Source organism: Hyperolius riggenbachi, chromosome 5 (genome assembly GCF_040937935.1).
Source record: "Hyperolius riggenbachi isolate aHypRig1 chromosome 5, aHypRig1.pri, whole genome shotgun sequence".
Lineage (NCBI taxonomy): Eukaryota > Metazoa > Chordata > Amphibia > Anura > Hyperoliidae > Hyperolius > Hyperolius riggenbachi.
The window spans coordinates 331,229,481-331,248,286 of record NC_090650.1 but is presented as its reverse complement, the minus strand read 5'-3'; the positions used below and the strand labels follow the sequence as shown (position 1 = coordinate 331,248,286).

The 18,806-nt window shown below is 44.9% G+C and overlaps 2 protein-coding genes across 2 annotated transcripts in view; one reads left to right on the top strand and one right to left on the bottom strand.

Moving 5' to 3' along the window:
- The window catches only part of LOC137517719 (maternal DNA replication licensing factor mcm3-like), a 66,769-nt gene extending 52,908 nt beyond the window's left edge, over positions 1-13,861 (top strand). Inside the window, exons 12-17 of the mRNA XM_068234737.1 lie at positions 1,737-1,890; positions 3,815-3,955; positions 7,253-7,329; positions 7,432-7,523; positions 11,658-11,790; positions 13,638-13,861. Coding sequence (XP_068090838.1) covers positions 1,737-1,890; positions 3,815-3,955; positions 7,253-7,329; positions 7,432-7,523; positions 11,658-11,790; positions 13,638-13,836 — 796 coding nt within the window. The 3' untranslated portion in view covers positions 13,837-13,861. The remainder of the gene's footprint in view (positions 1-1,736; positions 1,891-3,814; positions 3,956-7,252; positions 7,330-7,431; positions 7,524-11,657; positions 11,791-13,637) is intronic.
- Positions 13,862-16,647: 2,786 nt separating this feature from the next.
- Positions 16,648-18,806, bottom strand: part of LOC137517718 (meprin A subunit beta-like) — a 53,086-nt gene continuing 50,927 nt past the window's right edge. Inside the window, exon 15 of the mRNA XM_068234736.1 lies at positions 16,648-16,737. Within this exon, the coding sequence (XP_068090837.1) occupies positions 16,717-16,737 (21 nt within the window). The 3' untranslated portion in view covers positions 16,648-16,716. The remainder of the gene's footprint in view (positions 16,738-18,806) is intronic.

Genomic DNA, 18,806 nt, shown 5'->3' with positions numbered 1-18,806 from the left:
TTTTTTAATAACTTTTCATAATTCTGTCATATTTGCAGTTACAAGCCACACTCTGAATTTTAAACTATAAAACAAGCAGAGCTAATGACCATTTCAACTTCCCTGCAGTAAAAACAGTCTGACTGTTGCTTTGATGTATAAGTGCTCCAGAAAACAACGACCCAAGTTTGGTAGGAGAGATCAGCGAGGCTTGTTTGCAAAGATAACTGAAGTTTCTTAAAGGCGCGTACACACGCCATACTCCACAAACGACTGGTCCGCCAGACCCTACCGCTGGGTGGACGTTCTGCCGACAATAGCATGTGCGTACGCGCTGTCGGCAGACTGATAAGGCTGGGAGCGGATCTTTCAGAAACAGCATTATCAGTCTGCCGACAGCGCGTACACACATGCTACTGTCGGCAAAACGTCCGCCTAGTGGGTGAGTCTGGAGGACCCGTAGTTTGCGGCAGTATGGCGTGTGTACGCTCCTAACTCTTCCTGCACTAGAAACCATTACTCTTATCTGTGCAACTAATGTTTTATTTCGAACGTACAAATCATTATATTATAAGCTTCACTTCAGATTCCCTTTAATGGCGTGTCAATGTAGTAATACTGTCACTTGCTAGTCTATTTCTCCTTTGTTACAGAGCCTTTTGCTGTAATATGCACTTCAGTGACTGGAACTGCTTCACATTTCCACATGCCCAAAATACTTTCCAATCTGCTTTCCTTTACCACTAACCGGCTGTTTGCCCCTCACATCACTTGCTCACTCACGAGGCTCCCCCAGATGGGTTTGCCTCCACCTTCAGCTTATTCAAGCAGGCCTTCAAGACCCAACTGTACACCATTGTTTACTCTCACCATCTTCATAGCTCCAAACTCCACTACTGAATTGCCAACCCACCCACCAATGTGTTACAAACCTTAAAGGGAAGGTCTGAGTTACTTACCCAGGGCTTCCTCCAGCCCCTGGCAGCCGATATGTCCCTTGCCACAGCTCCGCTTCCAGCCGGTGGCTCAGGGTCTTCTCCGTTGCAGATGCAGACCTCACCAGGTCGGCATTTTCTGCGCCTGCACAAACGTGATCGCGCTCAAGTGGTCTGGAGTGTTCTGTGCAGGCACAGTACTTCTGTGCGTGCGTAGAATGCTCCAAGCCACGTAAGCACATTCATGAGTGGCATGGTCACGTGCTCACGCATGGTAGGGTCTACCGGCTGGAAGTGGAGCTGTGGTGAAGGACATATCGGGTGCCAGGGGCTGCAGGAAGCCCCGAGTAACTAGATCTTTATTTTGTTTTTATTTATTTGTTTTGCCTCACATCTGTCCTTTAAGGCAGAGTTCCACAATCCTGTCCTCATGGCCCACCAACAGTACATTTTGCAGAAAACCACAAACATTCACAGGTGAGGTAGTTGGTGTCGCAGTAGGGCTGATTATCTACCTCTGTGGATTTCCACACAACATGGCACTGTTGGTGGGCCCTGAGGGACAGGGTTGGGGGAACTCTGCTTTAAGCGGAATACTTACCTGAAGATGGATCGTGGAACCTCAGTCACAGCAATTATTTAAATGCAGTGTATACTTTAAGCAGTGTGTCGTATGACCTCTTAGCTAATGAAATCGATAACATTACTACAAATCATGATTTAGATACGAACTGCATGAAATTTTGTTTTGGTAAATGGCAATAAATTCTAACCTTTCACTTCTCATTGTCCTATATATATTTTCTGTTTTCAATCTTAAAGCAAAGCCAAGATTGTTAGTATGCAATTTATCCGGAAATATATCCACGTTGCTAAACTGATCAAGCCTACACTGACTGCCGAGGCGGCAGATTTAATCTCTCAGGAGTACGCCAAAATCAGGAGCCATGAAGAGATGAACAATGACCGCGCCCGGGTATGGAGATTTCACCAGAAGTATAGCTGATGTGTATACTGTATGTCTGCGTTGGAATTTGCATCTCTAAGACTTCCTTTCCACGGACTGTTGGTAGGCAGTGAAATGCTTCTCAAACTCTCACAACGGCTCACTGCTGCCTGGTAACTGCTCACTGCAGCCTGGCACCTGCTTGCTTGAGCACACAGCTCAACAGTCCGTGGAAAGGAGGCCTAATATACATATGAGGGAGAGTTGGTGTTCATGAAGAAAACAAGCTTAACTCTCATCAGCTGTTTAATGTTGGCAATAGGTGGCGGCAGCAGCAGTGGATTGCCTTTTAGAGATGGGTGGAGTAGTTGAGCAGTTACTTTGGTTTCTTTTACAACCATATAAAACACAAAGTAGCTGCTACCCTGTCTAATCTTCTCACAAGTGAAAGATTCAGAGTGTAACAATATTGGCATGATTGGTCTGGACCAATGCATTGGTATCTGGCTTCTAGCATGCGTTTGAAAGCACCCTGAACAGATCTTTAATGCAGAATGCGAATGAATGCTTTTTATATGGCTTTTGTAAGCAATATGTTGAACACCAGCACAATGGCTACAAAATTAGTCTAGTGGGGTCATCCTCATAGGATTACATTGCACTTAGTGGATTACACAGGCTACTCTGTGGTGACCTGTGTTTTGGGTATTTCCACATTACGCAGTGCAGGTTTCTGTGGTACCGCAGCACACAGCCTTCCATGGGTCTGTCTGTTGTAGTGATAAGGGTCATTTTCCACTATCCAGTTTCCACCATGATTCTTGCGTGATCTGATGGGATTCTGGCACGTTTGTGAAAGGAGTAAAGCATGCGTGGAAGCATATTGAATTGTTGGATCACAAAAATCCCAAAGCAATGCGATTGCTATGCAATTTTATTGTATTCCTATTCTTTGTACAGGAGCCCAAGCACATGAAAAACACAGTTTGATTGATGTTTGCGATCGAGAAAATTTGCATTGCAAACACATTGTATTAATGAAAACTTTCCCATGCCGTTTCCATTAAACTTTAAAAGTACCTTGAGGCTTGCAATCCACAAACAATTGGAATTGGATTGCAAACTGCAGCTAGTGGAAAAGAGCCCGGCCCCTAATCCCATTCACTGCACTGACTAAAGGTGCGTACACACATGCGACTATAGTCGTTTGTAACGATCGTTCCCCGATCTTTACCAACGACGATCGTTACAAAAAACGAACCACCGACTATTAAGGCAAACGACGAACGAGCCAAATCGGTACAAAAGAAATTTCTGTCTCGGCGAATTTTAACCAACGACGGTCGTTTGCAAAAGTAGTACATCGTTGGAAACGGTCGTTCGTACTAGGCTTGACATGCGCATTTCACGATTTCTCCCTGAAACTTCTCATTTTTATGCGCAGGCGCAATAGTTGCTTTACGTGATGTAACGTTCGTTCTAACGATCAGATCGTTACACACCTTTTAAAACTAACTTTACTTAGGTCGTTCTTTCATCAATTAAAAGTTCGTTCGTCGTTCTCAACGAACGATCGTTGTCGCATGTGTGTACGTAGCATTAGGCATTGATCTGCAATACGCTTCACTAATGGGAAATGGTGGGAAAATCCGTTATTGTAAACATTGATACCTCAGACCACAGGATACACTCAATCCTATTCAGGAGAGTGGGTGCCGGTGCACTCCTCTAGACAGGTACACCACATCTGTCCCCACACTGAAAACACTTCAAGGTAGAAGGGCTCTGCCTGTAACATTTAGTGTGCCTGTCATGAATCTGATATTCCAAAACTCACTTTTCAGATTGACGTCAATGTGTTTTGCCATAAATTCCAAATTGCATGTCTGATTTCCAGGCATTTAAAATCAATTCAACTTCGTGGCAGATTAATGATTTTGTTTTGTATTTGTAGACTATGCCTGTTACTGCTAGAGCTCTTGAAACGCTGATCAGATTGGCCACTGCTCATGCCAAAGTTAGAATGAGCAAGACTATTGACCAGCAGGATGCAGAAGTTGCACTTGAATTGGTCCAGTTTGCTTATTTTAAGAAGGTAAGTGTTCTAGTCTGTATTTATAACCTTACACCTATGAGTTAGATGTTGTAAGCTGAAAGTTCTATAGCTGTGCCTTCCATGGTGTTGGATGTATGGCTGCTTACATTAAAGCTCTTTCGTCCATTAGATCAAACAAGAGACACTGGGCCTTATTCAATTACATTTTTCTCCTAGGTGGTATTTTATAGTTTAGCAATAAAATGCTTGCCACCAGCAATTGAGAAAATACTCAAAATCATTGTGATAGTACTTTTTGGTACTTTTTTAATTGCAGTGCTGAAAAGTTATTTTAAGTAGATTTAAAATGATCTCGTAGGATAAAAAAATATTGAAAAAGGATCACTATGTGCAAAGCAGTTTATGTGGATTTTCTCTGGATGTTCCAATTTCCTCCCACAACCCATAACTGCTGGTTAATTTTCTTATCATAAATTGCCCCTACAGTTTAGGAGTTTTATGTACTGTATGCCTTTTGAGGAACAGTGAGTGGAGGAAAATGCTGCAGAAATTATCAGCACTATTTCAAGGAGTAAATTAGTGTTAGAAAATGCATAAAGTAACCAGATTTCCTAAATGTTCCTTTTTTTTTTTTTTTAAATGATGCTTATATATTAGGGAAGCTGGCTATTTTTGTACAAAACTTTGGTTCTCATTATTATTATTATTATTATTATTATTATTATTATTATTATTATATTCTGGACCTGTTCATTTTTTGTTGTGCAAATTTTCTGTCAAATTATTACCTGCATCTTCAATGTTTTTGTTCTCCCTAATGAAGTGTGATTTTTTGTTTTTTTTGTTTTTATATATTTACTATACAGTGCAGATGATTCAACCATTTCCCCATGCAGCTACTCTAAATCTAAGTAATAAGACAGTTTGTTCTGCTGAGAAAATCTTTTGATCACTGTGATTAGAGGGGATCAATTGACTGGAAACCACACAGACTGGAGACTGTCCATTCTATAGATAGCAAGGCAATCATTAGGGTTCTTTGCAGACACCGGGACATAGAATGTGGGGGCATGTAATTTGAATGATCCTGTAGCACAAGCGTATGCAATGTAGGACTGTTCATTTACTGTGCCATAGAGATGTCGCGAGCCCTCGGATATCGGTTCGCGAACCACGAACACGAACTTGCAAAAAATAGACTTCAATGGGCAGGCAAACTTTGAAAACTACAAACACTAATTCTGGCCACCAAAGAGATGGAAAAGATGTTTCAAGGAGTCTAACACCTGGAGGGGGGCATGGCGGAGTGGGATACAAGCCAAAAGTCCCGGGAAAAAATACGGATTTGACGCACAACAGGGTTATAATACCTAAAGGGCAGAAATCACATTGCATTCCTAAATTGGAGGCCTAAAGTGCTTGAAAACATCTTGCGTGTGGATGGATCAGGTAATGTAATTAGTGTACTGCTTCACACTGACAGACCAAACTCACTGTGTAACGCACTGCAAACAGCTGTTTGTGTAGTGATGGCCGTGCTGGACTGGTGCGCACCATGGCGAGAGTGCAAGCGATGACTGTTTTCAAGCCCATATGGTCAGGCTGAGGTATCTCAATGACAGAACAGTGACTGTCCAGCTGATCAAATTTAGTCTGTCCACAATGAAGCAACAACCTTATTATCTTGGGTCAGGTGTGCCCCCCCCCCCCCCAACACACTCATATAACCGATGATTGCTTCATTGATACGCAAGCCCCTTCACTGCGGCAAGGTAACGATTACGAAGGGGACTTGACACATGTACATCCCTTTTTTGTTTTGTTGTTGCAGCCGAAGTGCAGCCAGAAAAATTAGGCAGACATGTACACGCACCAGAAAAATTGTTATAGCGGCCGCTGTAAATCAGGAATTCACCTGGAGTCCTGGACCCTGTTGGTGGTGGCGGAGAAGGCAGTCACACGGTGTGCAGGCAGAGATGCTGTGTGTGGGGACTGACTTAGTCTTCGGGCAGGCCTGACTGTGCTTTGCAGATCAGGCATCCGTGGTCAGATGGACCCTTGACCCAACACGGTGTGCCAGAGATGACACCACTTGCCTTTCAACATCACGGTACAGTTTGGGTATCGCCTTTTTTGAGAAATAATTGCGTGATGTTATCTTCCACTGCGGTGTGTGGCTTTGCTTTTGTGTTCTGCTTTTCCTCAGGTGGTCATCCCATTGCAGTTTGTGCTTTTTCATCATGTGCTTTTGTAAGGTTAATAGTCCCTACGCGGGTCTTGCTCTCATCTGAGGGAGACGCACAAAAATTCCACACCACTGAGCCCTGGGATGATGGCACTTTGGTGAGGGCTGCCGACGGAGTGTTAAGTGGGGTGCCAGAATCCGAGCAGGAGGAGGAAGATATGTCATGCTCCGTGCGGAAGCTAAGGAAGATGAGGTGTTCTGTGTTAAATGGTCAACTACGTCCTGACAATATTGGGAGTTGATGGCACGTGCCTTCTTCTAAACACTGTACTTTGGTCGAGGGTCGCACAAAATCACGACAGCACGACCTCGAACAGACCTACCAGGTGGCCTGCCTCTGCCTATTGTTTTGTCCATATTGGGGGGGATGAAGTGAAAGGTATGCACTGACTTGACTAATACAATGTGCAGTCACACAGGTGCAGTGAAAATGGATGCACTGACTGCTGGTATATAAAACCGTGTGCAGTCACACAGATGCGGTGAAAGGTATGCAGTGACTGGTATTATAATACAATGTGCAGCAGTCACACTAGGCACTGAATGTGCTGGGCCTGGCACAGTATAGCAATTAGCAAGAACCAGCTGCGACAGACAGGGCTATATTATGCAGTGTCAGTTGGCCACAAAAAACAAAACAAAAAAAACACATCACAAGAACATTAGCTCTCAAAAGCTGTTTTGGTGGTGCTTTTTTAGCAATAAATATCAGCAAGGAGCAAGCTAACAAGAGCCTAACTAAGCTTTCCCTATCTCTGCAGCAACCTCTCTCCCTTCTCTCACTAAAACAGCACTTTTGCAGCACACCGAGTGAGAACATGGCTGACGCTGCTGCCTTGTATAAGGGGTGGGGGGGGGGGGGGGCTCCAGGAGGGAGTGCAGCCTGATTGACTGCCATGTGTCTACTGACTGATGTAGAGGGTCAAAGTTTAGCACAATGATGTAGTATAGGGGCGGGTCGAACTCTCATAAACTTTGCGATTCGATGCGAACCCGCGTTCCTGCGAATACGTTCAGGACATCTCTACTGTGCAGGTGCAAAGACTGGATAGATAAATCCTTTTTTTTTTATTTTTTAATTTATCCTTCAGATTTTGCCAAAGGAGAAGAAAAAAGTTGAAAAAGATATTGACCTAAGCGAAGATGCACCAAGTCAAGAAGGCATACGGTATGTGTACTAGGCTATCACCTTTGTTCTCTTTGAGATGCTAGATGCTTTGCAAGTTTGATGGGTGTGTGGGGCCTGCCACTAACTCTTGCCATATTTCAGGAAAAGCTCACGGCGAGCTGGAAAAATGTCCGACTCACAGGAATCTGAGGATCCCTATGATTTTAGTCAGGATGACAGCAGTCTAAATGAGTGTAAGTTTTTTTTTTTTTTTTTTTTTTTTTTTTTTTTTTTTTTTTTTTTTTTTTAGTTTATTTTTAAATAGTTCATATATGCATATTGTGCATCAGTCAGAATAAATTCAACTATTGTAGGACTTTTAAAACCTAGCTGGTAGACAAACCAGACTGTAAGTCTGAACAGTAAATTTACCATGCAAATGAATTTATGCAGCCTTTGTTTCATGTAAATGTAGTTGTGATAAATGAGTTATGATCTGACTATGCCAATCCATATGTATAAATATTTTTTTTATCTGAAGGAATAAGGGCTCCCATAACAGCCCCTGGTAACTATTGCCCTCTGACTGCAGGTCTTGTAGACCGGAAACTTCAAGAGCTACACCATTCAAATTCTTCACACCTTCCCTTCCTATAGATCACCATGACCTAGGTGTCTGGTGGTTTCACACCTCCCCTTACCATACATTACAAGATAAGTGTCTGTCTGGTGGTATGACGGGTGCACCCCAGTTATGTGCCTCCACATAACAGAAGTGGCACAGCGTAACCTTGCTAGGAAATTAGGGTTCCAGGGTGCAGTAATAGTCAAGTGACTGCTAGCATTTTCTAAAAATATGTTGTGGATTTAGAAGGTGAAAAAGCATAAGGCTGTACATGGGTATTGCTTTAGATAATGAATGTAGGGTCTTGCTAACAAATTTGACCTCGGGTGTCAGGTTTGTCACAAAGCATCAACACTGACCAAATTATTAGCGTCACCACAGTAAAAGAGCGTTCGTCCTCCTCCTAATTTGTTCCAAAAAGACGTAACGCTGTGTTGAAGATTGTACAAGCTGTTGGAACGGTTGCCAATAATAGCCCATAGGCCTTGTTCACATCATAAATCGGCAGCGCTCCCGTTTGCATTTTTGTGGGCATTTTTTTTTCTGCACTTCCCTGCGCATTAGGGACTTTTGTAAAGCACTTTTCGAAGTGCTTTTTTTTTCACTTCCTGACATCAGTCAGGAAGTGAACTCTTTCACCTGGAAATTAATACAATGTATGTATTAATGAAAGCGCTGGGTTAATCGCTATATAAATTGCTTTTTCAAGCGCTTTGTGATTTCCGTATACCTTCCATTGAGACAAATCACCCAGAAAATGTCAGCACTTTGGTGAGTGGACTGGAATCAAACCGCTCATATGTGAACATTATCATAGGAAATCATTGCACAAGGGATTTAAAAAATTGCTAGCGCTTAAAAAAAAAAAAAAAAAAAAAAAAAGCTCTAGGTGTGAACAAGCCCTTAGGGTTGGCTCACATTACAAGTGTTTTTCTAAGTGGCAGCATTTTGAAAAGCACTTGCTAATGTAATGCGCTATGTGTGTTCTTACTTGAGTGATGTTTTTTTGTTTTTTTGTTTATTATAGCAATATCTTATCAAGTACATTTCAAATCACTAGCTTGTAGTGTGAACCAGCCTTTAGAATGGTTAAAATTGGGTGGTTGCTTCAAATGGATGTTTCCATCTTGTCAATAGATGGCCCGAACCTCTGATTTTAGGTTCGCGAACCTACCGCGAAAGTTTGCGAACCGCAATAGACTTCAATGGGGAGGTGAACTTTGAAAACTAGAAAAATTTATGCTCGCCACAAAACTGATGGAAAATGTGTTTTCAAGGGGTTCAACACCTGGAGGGGGACATGGCAGAGTGGGATACACGCCAAAAGTCGCTGGGAAAATCCGGATTAGATGTAAAGCAGCGTTTAAGGGCAGAAATCACATTGAATGCTAAATTTCATGCCTAAAGTGCTTTAAAACATCTTACATGTGTATATATCAATCAGGGAGTGTAATTAGTGTACTGCTTCACACTGACCCACCAAACTCGCTGTGTAACGCACCGCAAACAGCTGTTTGTGTAGTGACGGCCGTGCTGGACTGGTGCGCACCATGGCAAGATTGCTCTTCCTCACTCAGTGATGTCAGGTAATGTCTGACTGCCTTATCGACTTTCAATGGTTCTTTCTCTACCATTGTTAAAGCTTACATCTATTTTTTGTTTTAAATGCTTGTTTTGCATGCTGTTCAGTACCTGCAACAAGAATCTTTTATGGAGGGCAAGTCTGCTATTGTGAGTGACCACGGGTAATGGCCGGGGAATCCTGGTTCAATTCCGGTCCGGAGTGGGAGCCTAATGGCTACCAACACCACACATCCAAGGAAGGCAGCAGGCACGCTGTGGGCAAAGGAGCAGGAACGGCAACTACACATCCAAGGAAGGCAGCAGGCGTGGCATGCACGTCCCGAGGTAGTGACCAAAAGGAGGACGTTCGAGGCCCTGCTGTAGATGACACTGATAGACTGTACTACCTGTAACGAGAATCTGTTATGGAGGGCAAGTCTGCCATCCATTCAAGGGAAAGGTATGCACTGAGTGCCAGGTATAATACAATGTGCAGTGAAAGGTATGCAGTGACTACAAACAGCTGTTTGTGTAGTTACGGCTGTGCTGGACACACAGGCAGGTATCGGACAGGCACAGTGACACTGCGTGCACTCACATAGGTAGGTGGGTGCACTGAAGTGAACAGCAGGTAGGTATATGCAGTGATGGGTATTACAATGTGCACCTGTCACACACAGGTAGTCGCTGAATGTGCTGGGCCTGGCAGTGGCACACACAGTATTAATTATCAAGGCTCTCTATGCAACACAAGTGTCAGTGGGACACACAGAAAAAAAAAATAGATCACAAGAACAAGATTAGCTTTCAAAAGAGCTGTTGTGGGGTGCTATTTTAGCAATAAGAATTAGCAAGGAGCAAGCTAACAAGCCTACAAGAGCCTAACTAATCTTTCCCTATGAGTCTGTAGCAGCTGTTCCTTCTCTATTTATTGCAGGCACACAAGTGAGTAAAATGGCCAGCGATGCCTGCCTTTTTTATAAGGGGGGGGGGGGGGGGGGCTCCAGGAGGGAGTGTAGCCTGATTGGCTACAATGTGCCTGCTGACTGTGGTGTAGAGCACAGGTGTCGAACTCCAGGCCTGGAGGGCCAGATCCATGCCAGTGTTTAGGATGGACTGAGAAAGAGAGGAATGTGTTCTACCTAATGGACCACACCTTTCCTGATTCAGTCCCATCAATTTGAGCTGTGTCAAAAATGTGTGAGGACCTTGGCCCTCGTAGGACTGGTTTGACATCCCTGGTGTAGAGGGTCAAAGTTGACCCTAATGGTGCATTATGGGGGCGAACCATTCGGGCCATCTCTACTTGTCAAACAAATGGTCGATGGGATAGAGGTTAAAGCTGGTCAATGAGATGCTAATTGTTTTGAGGTGATGCATATTTTAATTTGTATTAAAATTAATGCAGCTAGGATTTAGGCAATTCTAATCCAGTAGCTGATAATTTTGATTGGTTCATTTTCAAGCTACAAAGCTGAATAGAATGAAAAGGTTTTCATCAGCATAAATGTATTTGCGTCTCACTGCCCATCTCTAGTTGAGCTCAGGTGACTGAGGCCTGGAACCCACTAGCAGCACTTTTCTGAGCGCTTTGTGAATTAAAAAGCTCTTGCTAATGTAATGCTATGGGTGCGATCTCACTTGAGCGATGTGATTTTTATAAAAATCCCCCATAGCATTGCATTAGCAAGAGCTTTTTCAAAATCACTAGCGCTGAGAAAAGGCTGCTAGTGGGTTTGAGCCATCAGTTGTGCCTCTGAAAATGTCCATTTGCATTAGGGAACACTGTACAACTGAACATTCCTGGTTGGCAACAAAGAGGCAAGTGACTTATTTTTTTTTTTTCCATCTCAAGGCCATTAGGTGCCCAGGTGCAACCCAGGAGAGCATTGCACAGACCATTCCACTGCTATCTGCTTGACATTTTATAAATCTGGCGTTCTCAAAAATGTAGTGCTTCAAGGAACGTCTACTGCAAAATTACTAATTGTGTGCTGCAGTCTCTGACTTCACTTCTGCTGTAAAATTCAGACCGCTTTCCTTTCATACCAGAAGTGTGTGTGTGTGTGTGTGTGTGTGTGTGTGTGTGTGTGTGTGTGTGTGTGTGTGTGTGTGTGTGTGTGTGTGTACGCACTGTTGTACTGCAATCAGTGAATGAACAGTATCTGTATTTATTCTAATTCCATTTCATTCCCTGTAGCATTGTCTCTGCGTGGAAGAACTCCCAGGAAGATGCCTGAAAAAACTCCAAGGAAGATGCCTGAAAAAACTCCCAGGAAGATGCCTGAAAGTAAAGGCGATATTTTCCCCAAGACTTCATTAAGCCAAAACAGGTAGAAAACCAGAGGTCAAGTGGGGCGTGAGCATGGGTAAACTACGTCCACCTGCATGTTTCAGAGGGTGGACGTCGTCCACCCTAGCAACTATAGTGGAGGGAGAGAGCATAGTGAAGAGGGAGCTGTGGGCACAGCGCTGCGGGAGAGGGGACGTCTCCCCCCCCCCCCCCCCCTTCCCTCACCTTGGGGCTCCCACTTCCTCACTCTCTCCCCAGGGTCCAGAACTAAAATGTGCGGCGGCTGGCAGCGGGCGGGATTTACCTCTTCCTTATTCTATGCGCCGGGTAAGTTCTGCGTGCCGCTGCTCTGGTCTAGACCAAACTAGCAGCAATGGATATCTCCTTCTTGCGCCGGAACAAGGAAGAGGCAAGTCCTGCCCGCTGCAAGCCGCTCGCCAGAGCAGTATCCTCTACCAGGCAACCTAGGCAGGTGCTTAGGGCCTAGTGGGTGTCGAGGGGCCCTCCAGCCATCTTCTCTGACCTTTCACCATTTCATCTTGCCAAAAAGACCACAAATGGGGCTCCAAATCTACTACCTTGCCTAGGGCCCCGTTACATCTTAATCCATCTCTGCCGCTCGCTCATTTTAGTTCTGGAAGGGAGAGTGAGGAAGGATGAGCCCCGTCTCCCCCTTCCCCACCGCTGTGCCCACAGCTCCCCCTTTACTGCGCTGCTCCCCTCCTGCTGGGGGGGGGGACACCTGGCTACCTATTCTGGGGACATATACCCCTGACTACATATACTAGGGACATATACCTCTGGCTACATATACTGGGGTGGGGACTACTATACCCCTGACTACATATACTGGGCACATATACCCCTGACTACATATACTGGGCACATATACCCCTGGCTACATATATTGGACACCTATACCCCTGACTACATATACTGGGGACTACTATACCCCTGACTACATATACTGGGCACATATACCCCTGACTACATATACTGGGCGCCTATACCCCTGACTACATATACTGGGCGCCTATACCCCTGACTACATATACTGGGCGCCTATACCCCTGACTACATATACTGGGCGCCTATACCCCTGGCTACATATACTGGGCGCCTATACCCCTGGCTACATATACTGGGCGCCTATACCCCTGGCTACATATACTGGGCGCCTATACCCCTGGCTACATATACTGGGCGCCTATACCCCTGGCTACATATACTGGGCGCCTATACCCCTGGCTACATATACTGGGGACATCTATAGACCTGGCTACCTGGGGGTACCTATTTTGATGGAACTGCTGTCAGATTATCTGCATTTTTGTGAAACCTCTGTTTACAGATTAAGTGTATTTTGGGGAACTGATGCCATATTATGTATGTTTGGGGGACCACTGCTGCCAAATTACATGTATTTTGGGTGTTTCGTGTATTCTGGGTGATCCGCTGCCAGGTTTCGCGTATTTTGGGGAAATGCTTCCAGATTGTGTATGTTGGGGGAACTGCTGCTGCCACATTGTCTATTTTGGGGGAACCACTGCTATATCTGTATTTTGAAGGAGCTTATTCCAGATTACGTGCCGTTTTGGTGAAATGCTGTCAGATTACATCTATTTTTGGGGATACACTACAGCAGAGCTCAAACTTCCCCTGCAGACCTTTTACATCACGGCTAAGGTCCTGTATATTTAGCCCCACCCATGACCACGCCCTTAGTTATGCTTGACCACGCCCATTTTTGGCACGCCGTACGCGCGGCGCAGGGGTTTTTGGGTTTTTCCAGGACTAGACCCCTGTGGAAAACCATAAAACGCTGACAGCAGAGTCCAAAGCTTTATGAATCCCTTAATTAATTCTAATTTCCTACATTCTTACTAGGACAAAAGCATTCAAATCTGCTCTCCTGAAAACCTTCAAGACCATGCGCTCGCAGTCTGTTGCGGTCTGCCAATTACTGGAGACAATCAATATGGGGAACCAGGAGCCGTTTGAGTTATGTGAGGTGCAAGAAGCCCTGGACAATATGCAGAATGACAACCAAGTGATGGTTGCTGATGATATGGTTTTCCTAATTTAAAATGAAGAGTCCTCTGCTGCACTACGTGTAATGTATTCTGATTGTGTGTGTAATTTATAGCAAAAATAAATGAGCTAAGACCTTGTGGTTTAAATATTAGGGTAACTACAATATATTTTCAAATACTGCTCAAGAGAGTCTCATGATGTTACTGTGGGAGGGTCACTTTTTTTCTAGCTTTCTAAATTGAATGTCACCTCCTTAGTCTTCTGTGTGACATGTCTGTGCAGCCTTGTGCCTGGTACGCGCACCATGCAATTTCCCATCAGACAGATGATTGAATTATTTCCAACAGGTCCGATCTGATTTCCGATAATTTTTCTGATCAATTTTTTTCAATCCCTTCTATACAAAATCATTTTTCTGATCGATCGGAAATCGGATCGAACCTGTCAGAAATTATCCGCTCGTCCCATTTATCTGATGAGAAATTGCATAGTGCATACCAGGCATCACACTGTCAATGAGGGATAAGGTGGCCATACATTAGAACGATTATGGGCAGATTCGACCAAGAGACAAATTTCTCTCTAATCGAATCTAATTAGACATACATTTGTCTCTATTCGAATCTGCCCATACACTACAGGCTGATTACCATCTGATTTCAGCATGAAATCATAAGGGAATTGGCTAAGCCGCCGCGTCCGCCCTACCGCTGCCCCCAAAATGTGTAAATGTATGTGGTGTAGTGCATTTATACATTACCTGTCCTGTAGCAGCTTCCGCACGGGGTCCGTCCATTTTGCTGGGTAACAGCCACATACGCTAGCGGTGCATAGAGTCTGACGTCAAACGCTATGTGCCGCCGGCGTGTACGCGGAACCCGGCGAGATGGACGGAAACCACGTGGAGGCTGACACTGGACAGGCAATGTGTAAATGCTCTACACTACATACATTTATACATTGCAGCGGTGTGGGTTTCGTCGTCTCGTCGCTCGTTTGCAATTTGGCCGCCGTACCGCCACGCACCCGACCAACCAATTTTCCAGCATGTGCGATCGACCGTGCAGCCGATTTCTGTCCTGAAATTGGTCGCTTTGTCGGTCGGGCATGCACTTGGCAGCACCAATTTTCATCCAATTTGATTATAATAATCGAATTGGATGGTCGATTGGTTGGTCGGCTAGTGTATGGCCCCCTTTAGAGTCCTGATCCCTGCCAGGTGACAGTCCTTATGGGTGTGTACAAGACTTTAGATTTTCTTCTTGATAATAGATTACAGGTCTTTAACCACCTTAGCGGTATGGACGAGCACAGCTCATCCATCACCGCCGGTGGCTGCCGCTCAGGCCCTGCTGGGCCGATTTGCTCGCTGTAAAAAGCAGCACACGCAGCCGGCACTTTGCCAGCCGCGTGTGCTGCCCGATCGCCGCTGCAGCGCGGCGATCCGCCGCGTGCAGCGGCGAAAGAGGGTCCCCCCAGCCGCCCGAGCCCTGCGCAGCCGGAACAAACCGTTCCGGCCAGCGCTGAGGGCTGGATCGGAGGCGGCTGACGTCAGGACGTCGGCTGACGTCCATGACGTCACTCCGCTCGTCGCCATGGCGACGAGCAAAACGAAACAAGGAAGGCCGCTCATTGCGGCCTTCCTTGTTACTGCGGATCGCCGGAGGCGATCAGAAATATGGATTAGGAGCGCCCTCTAGTGGGCTTTCATGCAGCCAACTTTCAGTTGGCTGCATGAAATCGTTTTTTTTTTTTATTAAAAAAAAACCCTCCCGCAGCTGCCCTGGCGATCTTAATAGAACGCCAGGGTGGTTAAAGCGGTATTGTCACCATAAAAATCAAATTTCAACAGCAACTGGTCTGAGTGTATTAAGTGATAAAGATGCTAATCCTGCATTCAAAACTTGCAAAACTTTTTCTGCTGTTATGGTTTGGAGTTATCACATACTTTAGGAGCACTGGCCCTAGTGCCAAACAGTGCCAAACAGTGCCAAAAAGTTGAATGTTGGGCGTTCTTTTTATCTATAATATATTCCTCCTCTTCTATTTATTTCCCTGCCTAGCTGATCACTTGTGTTTACAAACAAGGCTGAGGTGACTCAGTGATTGGATGTGTAAATAAAAAAAAAGACTCTGGGAGGAGGGCAGCTAATGAATACACAATGAGCAAGAGAAGGGAGGGGGGGAACAAGAGTCAGGGAGGATATAATGTCCGCATTCGCTTGGCAAGATGGCCACTGCCTAGAATAGGATTTTCTGCTTTTCCTTTGTAAAATTCACAGGAATCATTCCGTGGATAGCACAATACATCTGTTATGTAAGTTGAAGTAGTATTTATCTACTTATATATGTGTTTGTTATTTCTAGGTTACCATGGGTGTCGCTTGTTGTTTAAATAAATTCTTCTGTGATTGTTAGCCGAACGATCGTTAAATGCTGTAATGAACAACTATAGTCTAATGTACTTGGCATAACTGATCCAGTCAGTGCTGCACATTGTTGTCTGGGACTCCTCCTATGCCTCCACTCCATAGGTGTTATCCAATCTATTGCATCTGATCACTGAGTTCTTTAACAGTCTAAACATTTGAAGAGTTTTAGGGTGCCTGCATGCTGTCTCCAACACCATGGGTGAACTTTTGATCATGTGACAGTAGCTGAAATGCAGTAGTCACTTTTACATGAGGCAAGGAATGACATGCTCCACTTTGGTGGCTATTAGCACATGGTGCAATGCATTACTGTCACATACATCTGCTTTATCTTCAAAATAAACACTTTAAATGTTGTATTTCATATACAGGGCTTGTATTAAAACACGGGAACATTTTAATTATAGGTAATATTTATGTTGCTTTTAAAGTTACTGTAGCAATAAATTGGACTGACAGTGAAGTGTTATCAAGTTTCATAAACCACTCAGGCAGGAAGCTCACATGTCGGTAACCAACCCCTGAAAGACATAAAAAGTAAATCAGTAAATCATTATATGGAACTACTTTTGAATCAGAACACCTCCTGCTTTTGTGTTCTCCACCAATTCAACCATTAAGAGATCGTTACCATGTAAGTGGGTAAAATAGAATACCTATCGTGTGCTTTCTGATTTAATTTCCTTACAAATCATGTGTTATACTTAAACAGAACACAAACATTGCAAAGTGTGGATTGCCTTCTTAAAACAGAAAGAATTTACAATAATTCAGTTTGGAGTGAACATTTGTGGTTACCCACAATGCACCGCTACTGAATATTCTCTCTTTATGCCCCTGTAAGCCAGGCTAGCATCCAGAACCGCTGGTGTCTAGAAATCCTATAGCTTTAAATTTTACAGAGCTATCCCAACCCCACATGCAGACAGCCTGTTTCACACTTTTGGTCCTCCTCAGTGCATGGCAGGGATGGATATGGCCAACTACACGAAGCATTGCTTTTGTAGTAGGAGGGCTTTTCATTCTTTCCTTCACTTTCCTTGTGGTTCTGGGTCCTCTGAGCTGCTTGGTTACTCTGTTCAAGATTACAAAAGATACCTTAATTTGATATCCTTATGATTAATTCTGGTTTCTTTGGATTTGTCACCTAGTTATGCTGGTGATGTGGTTCTCTAAGATAAATATTTCCACTCTCACATTCCATTCCTGAGATCAACCCTATGCAAAGCAGGGTCATCCACCAGGCAACCTAGGCAGGTGCTTGGGGTCTAGTGGGTGTTAAGGGGCCAACCAACCTTCTCTGACCTCTCCATTTAAGCTTACCAAAAAGTCTACAAGGGCGGTCCAAACCTACTTCCTTGAATAGGGCCCCATTACACCTTAATTCATGTCTCGCCCCATAGCTTTAGTGGTGGGAGACAGTTGGAGGCTGCTGCTGGTTTCTACAGACAGGGCAGGCGCTTCCATAGAGACAGAGGGGGAAATCGCCCCAGAGCCTGTAGGGCACCCCCCCAAGGTACTTCTCTTCCCCTCCAGCTATGGTCACCCTATTCATGTCTGCAGGGAATGAGGAAAAGTCCAGAGCATAGTGTAGGGTGCCCTGTGTCCTGCCTGGATTAAATAAGACTCTTTGTGTACACTGTGTAGGGCAGGGGTCTCAAACTCAATTTACCTGGGGACCGCAGGAGGCAAAGTCAGGATGAGGCTGGGCCGCATAAAGGATTTCACAAAATCCCACACAACCCCCCCCCCCCCCCCCCCACATCGCCGCCTCTCCCCGCCCCTCTCTGTGAAGGAAGAGTGAGAGGGGTGGGCAGAGGCGACGATGCGCTGCGGTTGACGTCAGGAGGGGCAGAGCTGAAAGCTCTGCCCCTTCCAGGAAATCCCGGCGGATTGCCCCCCCCGGGCGATTTGGGGGCTCTGCAGCCCTCATTTAGTGGCGGGGATGTGGCGGATTACTTGTAATGGGAGCACTGAAGCGAACTATAAGGAAGCTTTTGCCGGCGAGGGCCACAAAATATTGTATCGAGGGCCGCGAGTTTGAGACCCCTGGTGTAGGATAAAAGAAGGGGAATAATGGGGGAGCCCACCAATGCTTTTGGGGCAGTGTTGCCAACTCATCCCTTTAATTACTGACACATATGAATTATACAGGTTTCCTAGCTAGGTAGATGCAGGTAAGGCACTGATTGTGTAAGTAGCCCCAGAACCTGTATAACTTAGATGCGTCAGTAATTAAAGGGATGAGTTGGCAACACTGTTTTGGGGACATATAATGGACATCTAATATTGTGTGGGATGGGGACTGGCAGCCAGCTGGGGGGTCCCAGGGTGGTGAATTTGCTGGGGGGGGGGGGGGGCTGTGCTAGGGCGGCCCCCAAGTTACTTTTACACAAGGGCTCCACTTGAGCTAGAATCGGCCCTGTCTACACATGGGTAATATTTCTGGCTGGACGCACACTTCATGCATCTTGTATGCAGCTTGGAACTGAGGCAAACAAAACTGACAGGAAGTGTATTTGGTGCCATTGCAAGCTGCATTATAGTAGTTGGCATGCAAACTGGAATTATTCGCTTATCATTGCACATC